This window comes from Lithobates pipiens, unplaced genomic scaffold (assembly GCF_037356315.1).
Source record: "Lithobates pipiens isolate NorthernLeopardFrog02 unplaced genomic scaffold, aLitPip1_a1.2 Scaffold_56, whole genome shotgun sequence".
In the NCBI taxonomy this organism is placed as follows: Eukaryota; Metazoa; Chordata; class Amphibia; order Anura; family Ranidae; genus Lithobates; species Lithobates pipiens.
The window spans coordinates 4,179,978-4,198,609 of NW_027507878.1; the positions used below are offsets into that span (position 1 = coordinate 4,179,978).

Sequence of the window (18,632 nt, forward strand, 5' to 3'; positions counted from 1 at the left end):
CCTATCCAATCACTAGAGAGCGATTACATCACTGAGAATGCAGCCTATCCAATCACTAGAGAGCGGTGACATCACTGAGAATGCAGTCTATCCAATCACTAAAGAGCGATGACATCACTGAGAATGCAGCCTATCCAATCACTAGAGAGCGATGACATCACTGAGAATGCAGCCTATCCAATCACTAGAGAGCGATGACATCACTGAGAATGCAGCCTATCCAATCACTAGAGAGCGATGACATCACTGAGAATGCGGCCTATCCAATCACTAGAGAAAGATGACATCACTGAGAATGCAGCCTATCCAATCACTAGAGAGCGATGACATCACAGAGAATGCAGCCTATCCAATCACTAGAGAGCGATGACATCACAGAGAATGCAGCCTATCCAATCACTAGAGAGCGATGACATCACTGAGAATGCAGTCTATCCAATCACTAAAGAGCGATGACATCACTGAGAATGCAGCCTATCCAATCACTAGAGAGCGATGACATCACTGAGAATGCAGCCTATCCAATCACTAGAGAGCGATGACATCACTGAGAATGCGGCCTATCCAATCACTAGAGAAAGATGACATCACTGAGAATGCAGCCTATCCAATCACTAGAGAAAGATGACATCACTGAGAATGCAGCCTATCCAATCACTAGAGAAAGATGACATCACTGAGAATGCAGCCTATCCAATCACTAGAGAAAGATGACATCACTGAGAATGCAGCCTATCCAATCACTAGAGAAAGATGACATCACTGAGAATGCAGCCTATCCAATCACTAGAGAAAGATGACATCACAGAGAATGCGGCCTATCCAATCACTAGAGAAAGATGACATCACTGAGAATGCAGCCTATCCAATGATATCAGTAAAGTTTCCCTGTATATTTGCGAATGATCTTTATAATCTTTGGTGTAAAACATGAAAACAAGACAAACAAGATAAGAATCTTCGGGTTTCCTGCTGCTGTAAACATCTGAAATGTCCAAATATCGTCACCGACCACTTCTGTTTTCTCAGGAACATTTTGTCCACATGCGCTTATCTGTACACCGCATCGGCTCAGGTGACTCCGCCCTCTGCAATCATATTATTGGTTGTCACAGAAGGCGTGACATCCCTCCAATGTTCCATGGAGACCTACCTGACCAACATGGAGGAGATAACCCTGCATGGCCCCATTAAAAAATCTCAGTAATAAGCAATCTACAAGTAAAGCAGTGAGGAGGTCAGTAGTAATGCAGGGTGAGGAGGTCAGTAGTAATGCAGAGTGAGGAGGTCAGTAGTAATGCAGGGTGAGGAGGTCAGTAGTAATGCAGGGTGAGGAGGTCTGTAGTAATGCAGGGTGAGGAGGTCTGTAGTAATGCAGGGTGAGGAGGTCTGTAGTAATGCAGGGTGAGGAGGTCAGTAGTAATGCAGGGTGAGGAGGTCAGTAGTAATGCAGAGTGAGGAGGTCAGTAGTAATGCAGGGTGAGGAGGTCTGTAGTAATGCAGGGTGAGGAGGTCTGTAGTAATGCAGGGTGAGGAGGTCAATAGTAATGCAGGGTGAGGAGGTCAGTAGTAATGCAGAGTGAGGAGGTCAGTAGTAATGCAGGGTGAGGAGGTCTGTAGTAATGCAGGGTGAGGAGGTCTGTAGTAATGCAGGGTGAGGAGGTCTGTAGTAATGCAGGGTGAGGAGGTCAATAGTAATGCAGGGTGAGGAGGTCAGTAGTAATGCAGGGTGAGGAGGTCAGTAGTAACGCAGGGTGAGGAGGTCAGTAGTGATGGAAAGTGAGGAGGTCAGTAGTAACGCAGGGTGAGGAGGTCAGTAGTGATGGAAAGTGAGGAGGTCAGTAGTAATGCAGAGTGAGGAGGTCAGTAGTAATGCAGGGTGAGGAGGTCACTAGTAATGCAGAGTGGGGAGGTCAGTAGTAATACAGAGTGAGAAGGTTAGTAGTAATACAGAGTGAGGAGGTCAGTAGTAACGCAGGGTGAGGAGGTCAGTAGTGATGGAAAGTGAGGAGGTCAGTAGTAACGCAGGGTGAGGAGGTCAGTAGTGATGGAAAGTGAGGAGGTCAGTAGTAACGCAGGGTGAGGAGGTCAGTAGTAATGCAGAGTGAGGAGATCAGTAGTAACGCAGGGTGAGGAGGTCAGTAGTAATGCAAAGTGAGGAGGTCAGTAGTAATGCAGGGTGAGGAGGTCAGTAGTAATGCAAAGTGAGGAGGTCAGTAGTAATGCAGGGTGAGGAGGTCAGTAGTAATGCAGGGTGAGGAGGTCAGTAGTAATGCAGAGTGGGGAGGTCAGTAGTAATACAGAGTGAGGAGGTCAGTAGTAATGCAGGGTGAGGAGGTCAGTAGTAATGCAGGGTGAGGAGGTCAGTAGTAATGCAGGGTGAGGAGGTCAGTAGTAATGCAGAGTGAGGAGGTCAGTAGTGATGGAAAGTGAGGAGGTCAGTAGTAATGCAGGGTGAGGAGGTCAGTAGTAATGCAGGGTGAGGAGGTCAGTAGTAATGCAGAGTGAGGAGGTCAGTAGTAATGCAGGGTGAGGAGGTCAGTAGTAATGCAGGGTGAGGAGGTCAGTAGTAACGCAGGGTGAGGAGGTCAGTAGTAACGCAGGGTGAGGAGGTCAGTAGTAATGCAGAGTGAGGAGGTCAGTAGTAACGCAGGGTGAGGAGGTCAGTAGTAATGCAGAGTGAGGAGGTCAGTAGTGATGGAAAGTGAGGAGGTCAGTAGTAATGCAGAGTGAGGAGGTCAGTAGTAATGCAGGGTGAGGAGGTCAGTAGTAATGCAGGGTGAGGAGGTCAGTAGTAATGCAGAGTGAGGAGGTCAGTAGTAACGCAGGGTGAGGAGGTCAGTAGTAACGCAGGGTGAGGAGGTCAGTAGTAACGCAGGGTGAGGAGGTCAGTAGTAACGCAGGGTGAGGAGGTCAGTAGTAACGCAGAGTGAGGAGGTCAGTAGTAACGCAGGGTGAGGAGGTCAGTAGTAATACAGAAGTTAGTAGTAAGTACATGAAGAGTTGAGAGGTCGGCCTTCAGCTTGTATGTGATGAGATAGTGAAGATCAGAGTGATCAGTGGGGGAGGGAAGCTGTCAGTCGGGGTGGCAGATGTCGGGGGGTATTTATGAAGGGGGTGTCATGCTGGGGGGTGTAATCTGGTGATTTGGAGCTCTTCCTGCGGAGTGGGGGAGGGGTCCTATCCCCACGATGTAGGACAAGCCCTGATTGGAGGAGGACTCACCCCGGGAACCAGCTGTTCTCTGTAGACGCTCGCCCCACCAGGCTCAGGTTCAGGGCTTTGTAGACGGTCAGCGTTTCGTGAACGTAGCCGTGAGGATTCACGTAGGCGGCCATGGGGCCACACAGGGAGAGACTGCAACACAGGAGAGCAGGAATAAGAAAAGCCGCATAATACAGAAGATCATACAGGAGACCAACACAGGCGGATCCAGTGCAATCAGCACCGCTGATGGACACACAGAACATTATAGGCTGATCTGGAGAGTCCAGCATTTTCAAAGGACCTCCTGACACAAGCTGAACGAAAAGCAACAAGACTTCGGAGGATGGTGAAGAGCCCCGCCCACCAACTCAGGAAAAAAATAAAAACTGCAGATAAGAAATACTTATTTGCAATTTTTATTTTTTCCTTTTTATTTACTTGTGAAAAATTCACTTTAACTTTCTAAAACAAAAAAAGTCGAATTCCCCGACCCGGCCCCTTCCCTCCCCTGGGAGTGTGTGATTACTGTCTGTGCTGACCCAGCTCCTCCCCAGCATAACCTTTTATGAAGGTGCCGAGGGAGCAGAAAGGAATACTACAGAGCCCTGATGTCTAACCTGTGACCCTTCCCTATATACTGTGTGGCCCTCGGGGGCCCCCGAAGACAGAGGTCTAGATCTTCCTTATCTGGAATTACAATGACTGGATATCATCTTATGGGAAGAGTGCAGATGAGTAAAAAAATCCCAATAAGTGAATATTGATCGGTTTATGTGAATGTTCCGTCTGCAAACTGCGGGATATACACCGGAACATTTATTTACTTTTATACCAGTAATGGCGGCGATCAGCGACGTATAGCAGGACTGCGATATTGCGGCGGACAGTCTGACATTAACTGACACTCTGTGGGAAATCACGACACCAAGTGCCGGTTCTCACTATAGTGATGGCAGACATCGCATGCAAGTTGCAGCGACTGCTCTTCACATTACATGCCATGTCAGCCATACTATCGCACCGCATTCGGTGCAAACACGCACAGGACCCTTTCTTCTGTTCGCTCCAGAATCGGATCGCATGTGTGTTCACACAATACGTGATCCGATTCATGTCCAAACCGTCAGTCCGCAGTGCGAAATGTGAACCAAAATGGGGGTGTCGTCAACATATAATGAGACTCCCCAGCAGTTCGCATGTGGCAGTGTGAACTGCCGTGCGTGTCGGGTGCGATGCGGGGACCCGCCGTTGATTCGCAGGGTTCTCGCAGCGCAATAGTGTCAGCCGGCCCTAATACAGTGATCAGTGCTGAAAATATACACTGTCACTGTACAAAGGACACTGGTAACATCAGGGCCGATCAAAGGGTTAAATGTGTGCCTAGCCAGTGTTTGTGTGTACTGTGGGGGGGGGGGGGTGCTTTTACTAATGGAAGAGATGGATTTCACACTCCCCCCCCCCCCCCTTTCTCAGTAGAAGTGGCCCACCGGAGGTGCGTGCGCCCCCTGCAGGCGGAAGTGTAGAATATATATATATATGTGATTCTGCTAAGAAAAGCCGCTGCCCTGTAGCAGTTAATCTGTTATGGGGGGGGGGGGGGGGGGGGGCAGATGGCAAGAGGCTCATTTTAACCCCCTTCACGCCGAACGTACGCAAATTTGCGTTGCTGACTTGAAGGGGTTCTACCGGGATGCCACGAGTGTGCGCAATTTCAAAGCGCGACATATTAGGTATCTATTTACTCGGCGTAATATCATCTTTTATAGTATACAAAAAAAAAATTAGGCTAAATTTAATGTTTTTTTTTTTTTTAATTCATGAAAGGGTTCTCTTTTCCCAAAAAAATGCGTTTGAAAGACCGCTTCACAAATACCGTGACATAAAATATTGCAACGATCACCTTTTTTTTTTCCTCTAGGGTCTTTGCCAAAAATGTATATATTATATATAATGTTTGGGGGTTCTAAGTAATTTTCTAGTAAAAAAAAAAAAAAAGATATTAACTTGTAAGCATCAAATGTGAGAAATAGGGCTGGGCATGAAGGGGTTAACATAGGAGGGATTTGGTGACATTGAGGAGAAGGGAGACACCAGGGGACGGTCCGTATCGTCACTAATAACTTTCTCACACATTATTTGCTCTCAGATCATCTCAGTTTGGAAAATCTTAGACATGAATTCATAGCCTTGTCTGTAGGGGGCGCTCTCTGCGCACCGCCCCGCTCACGCGGCAGCCATCGGCCTCACCTGAAGATCTCGTTCTTGGTCGTGATCTCCGTGTCGTGACAGCGCTTACAGCAGAGGGATGTGCACTACAACAAGAGAGACAGGGTCAGAGGCAGCGCCCTCTACAGGCGGAGGGAGGGGGTTAGAGGGGCTGGGGCACAGAGGGACTCACTTTGCTCATGATGTCCAGCTCACAGCGCAGGCGTTGGATGGCGTTTCCGATCTGCAGCAGCTGGATGCGCAGGGTGTCATCGATGGGCAGACAGGCCGCCACCCGATAAGAGAAATCTGGGAGGAGAATAAAAGAAGGAAATTCCCTGATTTTGAGGTGGTGCAGCGCATGCCGAGCTTCTCCCCCCCCCCCCCGGGTCTCCTTTATTTCCTCTGAAACCAGATCCCACCCAGTCTACAGTCATAGGACGTCTTCCCGGGACACACCGCGCATGGGACGCACTGTGGTTCGATCTGTCATCCGCAGTGTTCACCGGACACAGTGAATGACTGGTCAGTGTACTGGCTGGTGCCGGTACCATGTGATCACTGTGGCCAATCACAGCAGATCACATAAGAACTGTACACAATGGGTGGCTTTGATTCATGCTATCCATTCTGTAATATTGTGTTGATCTCTGCGATTGGTCACAGTGATCACCTGGTACAGACAGGGCCAATCACAGCCCATCTGTACCATGCGATTACCTGTGGCCAATCACAGCCCATCTGTACCATGCGATTACCTGTGGCCAATCACAGCCCATCTGTACCATGTGATTACCTGTGGCCAATCACAGCCCATCTGTACCATGCGATTACCTGTGGCCAATCACAGCCCATCTGTACCATGTGATTACCTGTGGCCAATCACCGCCCATCTGTACCATGCGATTACCTGTGGCCAATCACAGCCCATCTGTACCATGTGATTACCTGTGGCCAATCACAGCCCATCTGTACCATGTGATTACTGGCCAATCACAATACACACTGAATGAATCAGTTTCATTCAGTAAAAATGGTTTCTTATATGAAATTCCCTGGTATAAGAAATCACAATGTGTAACAAAAAATAAATAATAAATCCTGATCACTTCCCCAGAGTAAAAGTTTGGAGGTTTTAAGTCATTTTATAGCAAAAATATTACATATTTTTACATGTAAACAAAACGTGGGGGCGGGGGTGGGGAGGGTCAGCGCTCTCACCTATTGGATTAGCAGGCAAAGAGTCGTCTCGCAGATTCTCATCCCATTCATGCAGCTGCAGCTTCACCCGTTCCATCAGAGAGTCCTGGAGAGAGAAAACACATAGATACATAGATACATAGTATTACATAGTATTATATAGTATTACATAGATACATAGTATTACATAACATAGGAGGTGAGGTTGAAAAAAGACACAAGTCCATCCTATGTGTGTGATTATAATATGTCAGTGTTACATTGTATATCATGTATGTTGTGGTTGTTCAGGTGATTATCTAATAGTTTCTTGAAGCTATCGATGCCCCCCGCTGAGACCACCGCCTGTGGAAGGGAATTCCACATCCTTGTCGCTCTTACAGTAAAGAACCCTCTACATAGTTTAAGGTTAACCATTTCATGACTAAGCCTATTTTTGACATTTGGTGTTTACAGATTATAATCCATATTTTTTGCTAGAAAATTACTTGGAACCCCCAAACATTATATATATTTTTTTAGCAGAGACTCTAGAGAATAAAACGGTGATTGTTGCAATATTTTATGTCACACGGTATTTGCGCAGCGGTGTTTTAAATGCAACTTTTTGGGAAAAGGGACACTTTCATGAATTAAAAAAAAAAAAAAACAGTAAAATTAGCCCAATTTGTTTGCAAAATGTGAAAGATGATGTTACGCCGAGTAAATAGATACCAAACATGTCACACTTTATAATTGCGCGCACTCGTGGAATGACGACAAACTACGGTACCTAAAAATCTCAATAGGCGACGCTTTAAAAAAAAATTCCGGTTAGCAGGTTAGAGTTACAGAGGAGGTCTAGTGCTAGAATTATTGCTCTCACTCTGATGATCGCGGCGATGTGTGATTTGAACACCGCTTTAAAAAAAAAAATTAAAACATATTGTTTTTAAAAAATAAATAAATAAATGTGATCACTTTTATTGCTGTCACAAGGAATGTAAACATCCCATGTGACAGTAATAGGAGGTGACGGGTCCTCTTTATGGAGAGATCCGGGGTCTATAATGAATGTAAACATCCCATGTGACAGTAATAGGAGGTGACGGGTCCTCTTTATGGAGAGATCCGGGGTCTATAATGAATGTAAACATCCCATGTGACAGTAATAGGAGGTGACGGGTCCTCTTTATGGAGAGATCCGGGGTCTATAATGAATGTAAACATCCCGTGTGACAGTAATAGGGGGTGACGGGTCCTCTTTATGGAGAGATCCGGGGTCTATAATGAATGTAAACATCCCATGTGACAGTAATAGGAGGTGACGGGTCCTCTTTATGGAGAGATCCGGGGTCTATAATGAATGTAAACATCCCGTGTGACAGTAATAGGGGGTGACGGGTCCTCTTTATGGAGAGATCCGGGGTCTATAATGAATGTAAACATCCCGTGTGACAGTAATAGGGGGTGACGGGTCCTCTTTATGGAGAGATCCGGGGTCTATAATGAATGTAAACATCCCATGTGACAGTAATAGGAGGTGACGGGTCCTCTTTATGGAAAGATCCGGGGTCTATAATGAATGTAAACATCCCATGTGACAGTAATAGGAGGTGACGGGTCCTCTTTATGGAGAGATCCGGGGTCTATAATGAATGTAAACATCCCATGTGACAGTAATAGGGGGTGACGGGTTCTCTTTATGGAGAGATCCGGGGTCTATAATGAATGTAAACATCCCATGTGACAGTAATAGGAGGTGACGGGTTCTCTTTATGGAGGGATCCGGGGTCTATAATGAATGTAAACATCCCATGTGACAGTAATAGGAGGTGACGGGTCCTCTTTATGGAGAGATCCGGGGTCTATAATGAATGTAAACATCCCATGTGACAGTAATAGGAGGTGACGGGTCCCCTTTATGGAGAGATCCGGGGTCTATAATGAATGTAAACATCCCATGTGACAGTAATAGGAGGTGACGGGTCCTCTTTATGGAGAGATCCGGGGTCTATAATGAATGTAAACATCCCATGTGACAGTAATAGGGGGTGACGGGTCCTCTTTATGGAGAGATCCGGGGTCTATAATGAATGTAAACATCCCATGTGACAGTAATAGGGGGTGACGGGTCCTCTTTATGGAGAGATCCGGGGTCTATAATGAATGTAAACATCCCATGTGACAGTAATAGGAGGTGACGGGTCCCCTTTATGGAGAGATCCGGGGTCTATAATGAATGTAAACATCCCATGTGACAGTAATAGGGGGTGACGGGTCCTCTTTATGGAGAGATCCGGGGTCTATAATGAATGTAAACATCCCATGTGACAGTAATAGGGGGTGACGGGTCCTCTTTATGGAGAGATCCGGGGTCTATAATGAATGTAAACATCCCATGTGACAGTAATAGGGGGTGACGGGTCCTCTTTATGGAGAGATCCGGGGTCTATAATGAATGTAAACATCCCATGTGACAGTAATAGGAGGTGACGGGTCCTCTTTATGGAGAGATCCGGGGTCTATAATGAATGTAAACATCCCATGTGACAGTAATAGGAGGTGACGGGTCCTCTTTATGGAGAGATCCGGGGTCTATAATGAATGTAAACATCCCATGTGACAGTAATAGGAGGTGACGGGTCCTCTTTATGGAGGGATCCGGGGTCTATAATGAATGTAAACATCCCATGTGACAGTAATAGGAGGTGACGGGTCCTCTTTATGGAGGGATCCGGGGTCTATAATGAATGTAAATATCCCATGTGACAGTAATAGGAGGTGACGGGTCCTCTTTATGGAGAGATCCGGGGTCTATAATGAATGTAAACATCCCATGTGACAGTAATAGGAGGTGACGGGTCCTCTTTATGGAGAGATCCGGGGTCTATAATGAATGTAAACATCCCATGTGACAGTAATAGGGGGTGACGGGTCCTCTTTATGGAGAGATCCGGGGTCTATAATGAATGTAAACATCCCATGTGACAGTAATAGGGGGTGACGGGTCCTCTTTATGGAGAGATCCGGGGTCTATAATGAATGTAAACATCCCATGTGACAGTAATAGGGGGTGACGGGTCCTCTTTATGGAGAGATCCGGGGTCTATAATGAATGTAAACATCCCATGTGACAGTAATAGGGGGTGACGGGTCCTCTTTATGGAGGGATCCGGGGTCTATAATGAATGTAAACATCCCATGTGACAGTAATAGGAGGTGACGGGTCCTCTTTATGGAGAGATCCGGGGTCTATAATGAATGTAAATATCCCATGTGACAGTAATAGGAGGTGACGGGTCCTCTTTATGGAGAGATCCGGGGTCTATAATGAATGTAAACATCCCATGTGACAGTAATAGGAGGTGACGGGTCCTCTTTATGGAGAGATCCGGGGTCTATAATGAATGTAAACATCCCATGTGACAGTAATAGGGGGTGACGGGTCCTCTTTATGGAGAGATCCGGGGTCTATAATGAATGTAAACATCCCATGTGACAGTAATAGGGGGTGACGGGTCCTCTTTATGGAGAGATCCGGGGTCTATAATGAATGTAAACATCCCATGTGACAGTAATAGGGGGTGACGGGTCCTCTTTATGGAGAGATCCGGGGTCTATAATGAATGTAAACATCCCGTGTGACAGTAATAGGAGGTGACGGGTCCTCTTTATGGAGAGATCCGGGGTCTATAATGAATGTAAACATCCCATGTGACAGTAATAGGGGGTGACGGGTCCTCTTTATGGAGGGATCCGGGGTCTATAATGAATGTAAACATCCCATGTGACAGTAATAGGAGGTGACGGGTCCTCTTTATGGAGAGATCCGGGGTCTATAATGAATGTAAATATCCCATGTGACAGTAATAGGAGGTGACGGGTCCTCTTTATGGAGAGATCCGGGGTCTATAATGAATGTAAACATCCCATGTGACAGTAATAGGAGGTGACGGGTCCTCTTTATGGAGAGATCCGGGGTCTATAATGAATGTAAACATCCCATGTGACAGTAATAGGGGGTGACGGGTCCTCTTTATGGAGAGATCCGGGGTCTATAATGAATGTAAACATCCCATGTGACAGTAATAGGGGGTGACGGGTCCTCTTTATGGAGAGATCCGGGGTCTATAATGAATGTAAACATCCCATGTGACAGTAATAGGGGGTGACGGGTCCTCTTTATGGAGAGATCCGGGGTCTATAATGAATGTAAACATCCCGTGTGATGGTAATAGGAGGGGACGGGTCCTCTTTATAGAGAGATCCGGGGTCTATAATGAATGTAAACATCCCATGTGACAGTAATAGGGGGTGACGGGTCCTCTTTATGGAGAGATCCGGGGTCTATAATGAATGTAAACATCCCATGTGACAGTAATAGGGGGTGACGGGTCCTCTTTATGGAGAGATCCGGGGTCTATAATGAATGTAAACATCCCATGTGACAGTAATAGGGGGTGACGGGTCCTCTTTATGGAGAGATCCGGGGTCTATAATGAATGTAAACATCCCGTGTGACAGTAATAGGAGGTGACGGGTCCTCTTTATGGAGAGATCCGGGGTCTATAATGAATGTAAACATCCCGTGTGACAGTAATAGGGGGTGACGGGTCCTCTTTATGGAGAGATCCGGGGTCTATAATGAATGTAAACATCCCGTGTGACAGTAATAGGAGGTGACGGGTCCTCTTTATGGAGAGATCCGGGGTCTATAATGAATGTAAACATCCCGTGTGACAGTAATAGGAGGTGACGGGTCCTCTTTATGGAGAGATCCGGGGTCTATAATGAATGTAAACATCCCGTGTGACAGTAATAGGAGGTGACGGGTCCTCTTTATGGAGAGATCCGGGGTCTATAATGAATGTAAACATCCCATGTGACAGTAATAGGGGGTGACGGGTCCTCTTTATGGAGAGATCCGGGGTCTATAATAAATGTAAACATCCCATGTGACAGTAATAGACGGTGACGGGTCCTCTTTATGGAGAGATCCGGGGTCTATAATGAATGTAAACATCCCATGTGACAGTAATAGGAGGTGACGGGTCCTCTTTATGGAGAGATCCGGGGTCTATAATGAATGTAAACATCCCATGTGACAGTAATAGGAGGTGACGGGTCCTCTTTATGGAGAGATCCGGGGTCTATAATGAATGTAAACATCCCATGTGACAGTAATAGGGGGTGACGGGTCCTCTTTATGGGGAGATCCGGGGTCTATAATGAATGTAAACATCCCATGTGACAGTAATAGGGGGTGACGGGTCCTCTTTATGGAGAGATCCGGGGTCTATAATAAATGTAAACATCCCATGTGACAGTAATAGGGGGTGACGGGTCCTCTTTATGGAGAGATCCGGGGTCTATAATGAATGTAAACATCCCATGTGACAGTAATAGGAGGTGACGGGTCCTCTTTATGGGGAGATCCGGGGTCTATAATGAATGTAAACATCCCATGTGACAGTAATAGGGGGTGACGGGTCCTCTTTATGGAGAGATCCGGGGTCTATAATAAATGTAAACATCCCATGTGACAGTAATAGGGGGTGACGGGTCCTCTTTATGGAGAGATCCGGGGTCTATAATGAATGTAAACATCCCATGTGACAGTAATAGGAGGTGACGGGTCCTCTTTATGGGGAGATCCGGGGTCTATAATGAATGTAAACATCCCATGTGACAGTAATAGGGGGTGACGGGTCCTCTTTATGGAGAGATCCGGGGTCTATAATGAATGTAAACATCCCATGTGACAGTAATAGGAGGTGACGGGTCCTCTTTATGGAGAGATCCGGGGTCTATAATGAATGTAAACATCCCATGTGACAGTAATAGGAGGTGACGGGTCCTCTTTATGGGGAGATCCGGGGTCTATAATAAATGTAAACATCCCATGTGACAGTAATAGGAGGTGACGGGTCCTCTTTATGGGGAGATCCGGGGTCTATAATAAATGTAAACATCCCATGTGACAGTAATAGGGGGTGACGGGTCCTCTTTATGTTCTTTACACTTCAAATTATTCAGATTGCCATTTTTGGCTGGAAAGCCGATCGCCCGCTCTCTAAAAATCAGTACCGGGATGATGCCTGCAGCCGCAGGCATCATCCCGCTATAACCCCGGGAAGCCGAGTACACACATCTGCGTACGCTCGGCGGCAAGGGGTTAAACATCACATCATTAATATTTACATGGAACACAAGGGAGGTTCTCCAACCACTTCCAGCCCCACCTACAGTCAATCAGCGTCTGGGTGGGACATTCGTCATTTTCGGGTGGCCTCCATATGACGTCCTCCCCGGGGCTGCACTGCAGCTCTATCTTGTTACCAGCTGTGTCAGCTCACTGCCGATACCATGTGATCGCTGTAACCAATCACAGCAGATCACATGACAATTGCAAATTGCTTCCCCTTCATGCCATCCATTGTATATTATTTTGTTGCTAGCTGTGATTGGTCACAGTGATCACATAGTACAGACAGGGCCAATCACAGCCCATCTGTACCATGTGATTAGCTGTGGCCAATCACAGATAATCACAACAATACTCAATGAATGAATCAGTTTCATTCAGTAAAAATGGTTGCTTAGAACAGTGAGATTCACTGGTATAAGTAATCATAGCGTGTAAAATAAAAAATAAAAACACACACACAACTCTGATCACTTCCTCAGAGTACAGTGTTATGGGAATGTTATATTGCTCTGGTCACAGTGTGTTAAAATAAAAATCATAAAAAAAAAATGTAATAAAAAAAAATAATTATATATATTTGTTTGTTGTTTTTCCCCCTTACTGTCACGAGTCAGGTGTCCCTGATCACCGCCACACCAGTTATATGAAGGCCCCGTACTGCACTGGTATGTATAAAAAATAAATTCGTGAAATAAAACATTTTTTTTTCAACTCTTAAATTTTTCCAAAAATTGTGACAAAAAAATGACAACTTAAAAAAAAAAACAACATGCCATGTCTCTTACCAAATACCTAATTTGGGGGTATTTGTACTGGTGGGGGGTGATTTGGGGGGTATTTGTATTGGGGGGTGATTTTGGGGGGTATTTGTACTGGAGGGAGTGATTTGGGGGGTATTTGTACTGGGGGGGTGATTTGGGGGGTATTTGTACTGGGGGGTGATTTGGGGGGGCATTTGTACTGGGGGGTGATTTGGGGGGGCATTTGTACTGGGGGGTGATTGTACTGGGGGAGTGATTTGGGGGGTATTTGTACTGGGGGGGGGTGATTTGGGGGGTATTTGTACTGGGGGGGGTGATTTGGGGAGTATTTGTACTGGGGGGGTGATTTGGGGGGTATTTGTACTGGCATTTTCAGGCATCAAGAAATGAGATGGGTCATCAATACATCAGGATTGATCGACTGATCAGATATACATCTCATACTTTGTGGACTGTATAACTTTCCTACAGATAAATAACATTCACTGATTTGGGTGATTTTCCCTAAAGAAATGTAGCAGAATATAATTTTGGCCGAAATTTATGAAGATTATTTATTTACAAAATGTTATAGCCGTTCACAGACTATAATTTTATAGATCAACTATTTGTTACTAAAACGATCTATTATATTGTAGCCCTTTGATATATTAACTTTTTTTACTTTTGTACCAAAATTATTGAACTAACCCATGTAGGACTTATATTTTATTTATATTTGAATATGATGTATACATTTCTCTTCATACTGTATATTGTCTCATTTTTGTACCACAATTTTTTTCTCAAATAAAAGTTTGTAAAGAAATGAAGCAAAAGATGTTTTTTTTTTGTTTTTTTTTTCACAATTCTCAATCGTTTTTCATTTATTCAGCAAAAAAAAATAAAAAATTTTCAATGAACGGCAACTCAACTTTAATTACAAATCAAGCAGCTGATCAGCAGATAAAAGTCTGCAGCACCCAGCTGGCCAGCAGAGATGCCCATCTAAAGGGATGCCGTGGATGTGTTCTTTCATATAATAGTTACATAGTATTATACATTATATATATATATAAAGCCTTGAGGCACGGCGCTGTGATATTTATAGGGGCTTCCAGCCCCTCCCCCCAAGCTCGCTCTTGATACGGAGGAAAGGTTCAGCGATGATGAAAATAAAACGATTTGATTGAAAACTCTTCACATTAAAAATCAGGAGAAAAGGCGACATTTACTCATTGAGGTTGTAAAGGCGTCACCGATACTCACCGCGTCATACAAAGCGTAGAGCCAGCAAGGCCAGGAGGTGAGGTTGGCACCATAGAACTTTCTCTGTAGGGAGAAATGACGGGAAATTTTTCAGTTTTTTTTTTGTTTATATAACAAAATAAATAAATAAAATACAGAGGTGATAACACACCACCAAAAAAAAGAAAGCTTTATGTATGTGAGAGAAATGATACAAATGTCATTTGGGGACAGTGTTGCACGACGGCGCAATTACCAGTTAAAGTAGTGCAGTGCTGAATAGCAAAACATGGCCGGGTCATGAAGTGGGGGGGGGGTAAAACCTTCCGGAGGGTAAAGAGCCGGTGTTGTTGGGGGTCTATGACTTGTATGGGGGGGGGGGGGTTACAAAATGCGGGTCAGAAGAAGGTCCGCCTGCCCATAAATTCTAAATAAATGTATGACGTGTCCCCGACCAATGGGGTTTGTTCAGAAGGGCGCCGACACCCCACCCTGCGCCCGCCCCCGAGCTGCGCACAGCCAGCCAATAGCGGTGGATGCAGACACAGCCGGCTGAAAGGACAGAAATCTGCCAGCCAATCAGGAGCGGAAACACACACTATCCACACATCCGCACAGGCTGCGCTGTGATTGGCTGTTCTGTCTTCATTTCACATCCCTCTGATGAATATTCATGAACCGGAAATCAATTGATTGAAATTCAAATGCAAAAAGTAATAAAAAAAATAAAGAAAAAATTATTACAAAAAAGTATATATCTATCACACTCTTGATAAAATGCTCTCCTTAGTACAGCCCCCTTTCCTTACCCTGCGGTATTTGTGCAGCCAATGGCAGCTGCTCTGCGGGCCCCGCCCACCGGCTGCTTTACTCGATGGCACCACCTGATGGCGGTTCTGGGAATCCAGCTGGATGGATATCATTGGACAGGGCAGCACCCGCTCCGGCAGGATCTGTACCCGGGCCACCTGAATCCTGACAAGGAAAGAAAAAGAGATCTTAATATTATTTATAATATCCGGGAACACCAATCATGCGCTGCGCTCACAAAACCGGCTCAACGGCGTTATAAATCTCCAACCAGAAACATTTTACATTCATTATTATCCTCAAAGGATGTGAATCCTCCGCGCCCCCCGGAGCCCAAGCAGAGCTCAGAGCGGTGCGCTCCCCCCAGATCTGTGTCGTCATCCCATGCGAGACGTCCTGGAATAAAGACCGCCCACTGCTGCCCCCTATCCTTGTACAGGGGGACTGGTCTTGTCTCCGCCCCCTCCTGTCGTTTTTCTGTAGTGGGCGGAGCCTGTTGGGCCCCTCCTACAGCTGTTTATTCTTAAGGGGGACTGGTCTGGTCTCCGCCCCCTCCTGTAGAGGGTGGAGCCTGCTGGGCTCCTCCCACAGCTTTGCTCTCTCTCCCTCCTTGTGCAGGGGGATTGTGTCTTATTTCTGCCCCCTCCTGCAGTTTTCTGGCTGTAGTGGGTGGAGCCTCCTTAACCCCCCCCTTACCCTCCCATCTCCCACAATCCTCCGCCAGTACCCCTCCCCCTCTTACCCTCCCATCTCCCACAATCCTCCGCCAGTACCCCTCCCCCTCTTACCCTCCCATCTCCCACAATCCTCCGCCAGTACCCCTCCCCCTCTTACCATCACATCTCCCACAATCCTTCACCAGTACCCCTCCCCCTCTTACCCTCCCATCTCCCACAATCCTCCGCCAGTACCCCTCCCCCTCTTACCCTCCCATCTCCCACAATCCTCCACCAGTACCCCTCCCCCTCTTACCCTCCCATCTCCCACAATCCTCCACCAGTACCCCTCCCCCTCTTACCATCACATCTCCCACAATCCTCCACCAGTACCCCTCCCCCCTCTTACCCTCCCATCTCTCACAATCCTCCGCCAGTACCCCTCCCCCTTCTTACCCATCAGCCTGTGTCCTCATCTCCAGAACCTGAAACCTCTGCCTGCCAACGGCTTTCACCTTCACCGTCTCAATCCCGTATTCCTGCTCCTCGCGGTAGGCGTAGATCTCGGCGGTGGTTCCGAAGTGCGCTTCTCTCTGAAGGCCGTCACTGCAGGAGGGACGGTTCATGTTATAGACAATTACAGGGTTCAGACTCCTCGGAGTTTATCATTCAGATCAATCCCGTCTATTTATTGATTTCTGACATTGTGCATTGCCTTCCGCATTACCGCCATCTGAGCCGTTACAGTCGGTGTCACCCCAAACAATCGCCTTCTCTTATTTGCCAATTTTGGGTCCATAAAAGAGATTTTTCATACAAGTGCAAAGAGATGCCCACTGACCTGCCAGAAATCACGAGAGCCGATAACTTCCTCTGCCTCTGTTGTACTGTCATCGGTTACTTTGTTCCCAGTTATCTCTGGACTACAGCTACCCCTCCCCCCTATGTTTTGTAGAAGCGGAGAGGGAAGACTTTGTAGTCCTAATAAACGTCCTTCCTCAGGATATCAACACTGCTCAGTAGATGTAGTACAGCTGGTGAACGTTGTCACCCTAGGACGCCATCACTCTCCTTTGCATCAGCTGGAGCCGGGGGAGGGGGGGGGCATTTCTTCTGAATTGCCAGCAACCACTGAAGACACATATATATTATGTGAGCAAAAGTATATGAACCCCTCCAAATGATGGTGTAGAGGTGTCTCCAGTGATGGGTCCTTCATCATACATATCATTACTTTCCAGTCCCAGAAAACTTCCACCTCTAAATTATAGCAGCTACTGTACTGTTGTAGAGCCCCACTTACAGCCAATTAGCTTTCTCTGCCATCAATGTGCTCCTGGGCATTACATGAAAGAACACACCCCTGGCATCCCTCATGATGCAGCAATCGCAGACTTTAGCTGTGCAATCCGCTGATCACTTGTCTGATTACAAATCAATCGAATGATCATCAGATTGCACAACTAAAGCTGCGGCGCCCAGTGCATGCACATCTAAAGGGCCGCTGATTGTGTGTTCTTTCATATTAAACTTTAGAAAAAAAGATCCAGGGCTGGGTGCTTTGAAAATTTACAGGAGTCTGAATGCCCCTCCCAACAAACTCAGAGCAAAGACCAGCACACGGATTTGCCCTTCTCGGTGGCACTTCAGCAACATGCAGTCTATATACTGGTATTCCTACTAGTGCTTCTCTATACACCTAACGCCCGATACAGACATCTCTCAGATAAAGTTATAGGTAGGCAATGATCCCATCAGGGTCCCTCTTGGGGTCCTGAACTCCCCCTCTACCACATACCTGTAGGCCAGCACAGCGAACGTTCTGTCCCTCTGGATGAGGCCGCGCACCATACTGACCTCTTGTGGCCGGGAGAGGTGCAGCGGCAGAGTCTGACCCGGGATCAGCATCACTTGCAAGTGGGGCAACACGGGGATCTGCTGACAGCTGTCATCGTCATGTACAGTCCGACCGTGGAACTCCTCCATGTCTATCCCCAGGTACTGCGGGGGAGAAGAGAGCGTCACATCCAACACCCCTACACTCACATCTTACCATCAGATTCTTCAATTTGTTCATTATTGACTATTCCCAGCCTTCCTTTGTGGACTACAGAACAAGCCCCCCACCCTCTCCTGGAGATGAGGAGAGCGGGAGGTGGGCGGCACAGTGGTGTAGTGGGCGGCACTCTCGCCTAGCAGCAATAAGGGTCGCTGGTTCAAATCCCAACCACGACACCCCCTGTCTGCAGTTTGCATGTTCTCCCCGTGCCCGCGTGAGCCTCCCCCGGGCACCCCGGCCCCCCCCCCCCCCACACGCCAAAGACATGCTGGTAGGCAAACTGGCTTCTGTCCAAAAATTGACCCCTAGTATATGAA

At 46.7% G+C, this 18,632-nt stretch overlaps 1 protein-coding gene across 3 annotated transcripts in view; it reads right to left on the reverse strand.

Annotated features, from left to right (window-relative positions):
* Positions 1–18,632, reverse strand: part of CRBN (cereblon) — a 47,051-nt gene that overhangs the window by 7,719 nt on the left and 20,700 nt on the right. For 2 of the 3 annotated variants that reach the window (XM_077467497.1, XM_077467499.1), the window contains exons 3-9: positions 18,055–18,257; positions 16,713–16,862; positions 15,600–15,765; positions 14,812–14,874; positions 6,634–6,718; positions 5,606–5,721; positions 3,226–3,357 (exon numbers count right to left, since the gene is read on the reverse strand). In XM_077467497.1, the coding sequence (XP_077323623.1) occupies positions 3,226–3,357; positions 5,606–5,721; positions 6,634–6,718; positions 14,812–14,874; positions 15,600–15,765; positions 16,713–16,862; positions 18,055–18,257 (915 nt within the window). Of the gene's footprint in view, positions 1–3,225; positions 3,358–5,454; positions 5,520–5,605; positions 5,722–6,633; positions 6,719–14,811; positions 14,875–15,599; positions 15,766–16,712; positions 16,863–18,054; positions 18,258–18,632 lie in introns of all 3 variants that reach the window. The other variant, XM_077467500.1, reaches the window with a different exon arrangement.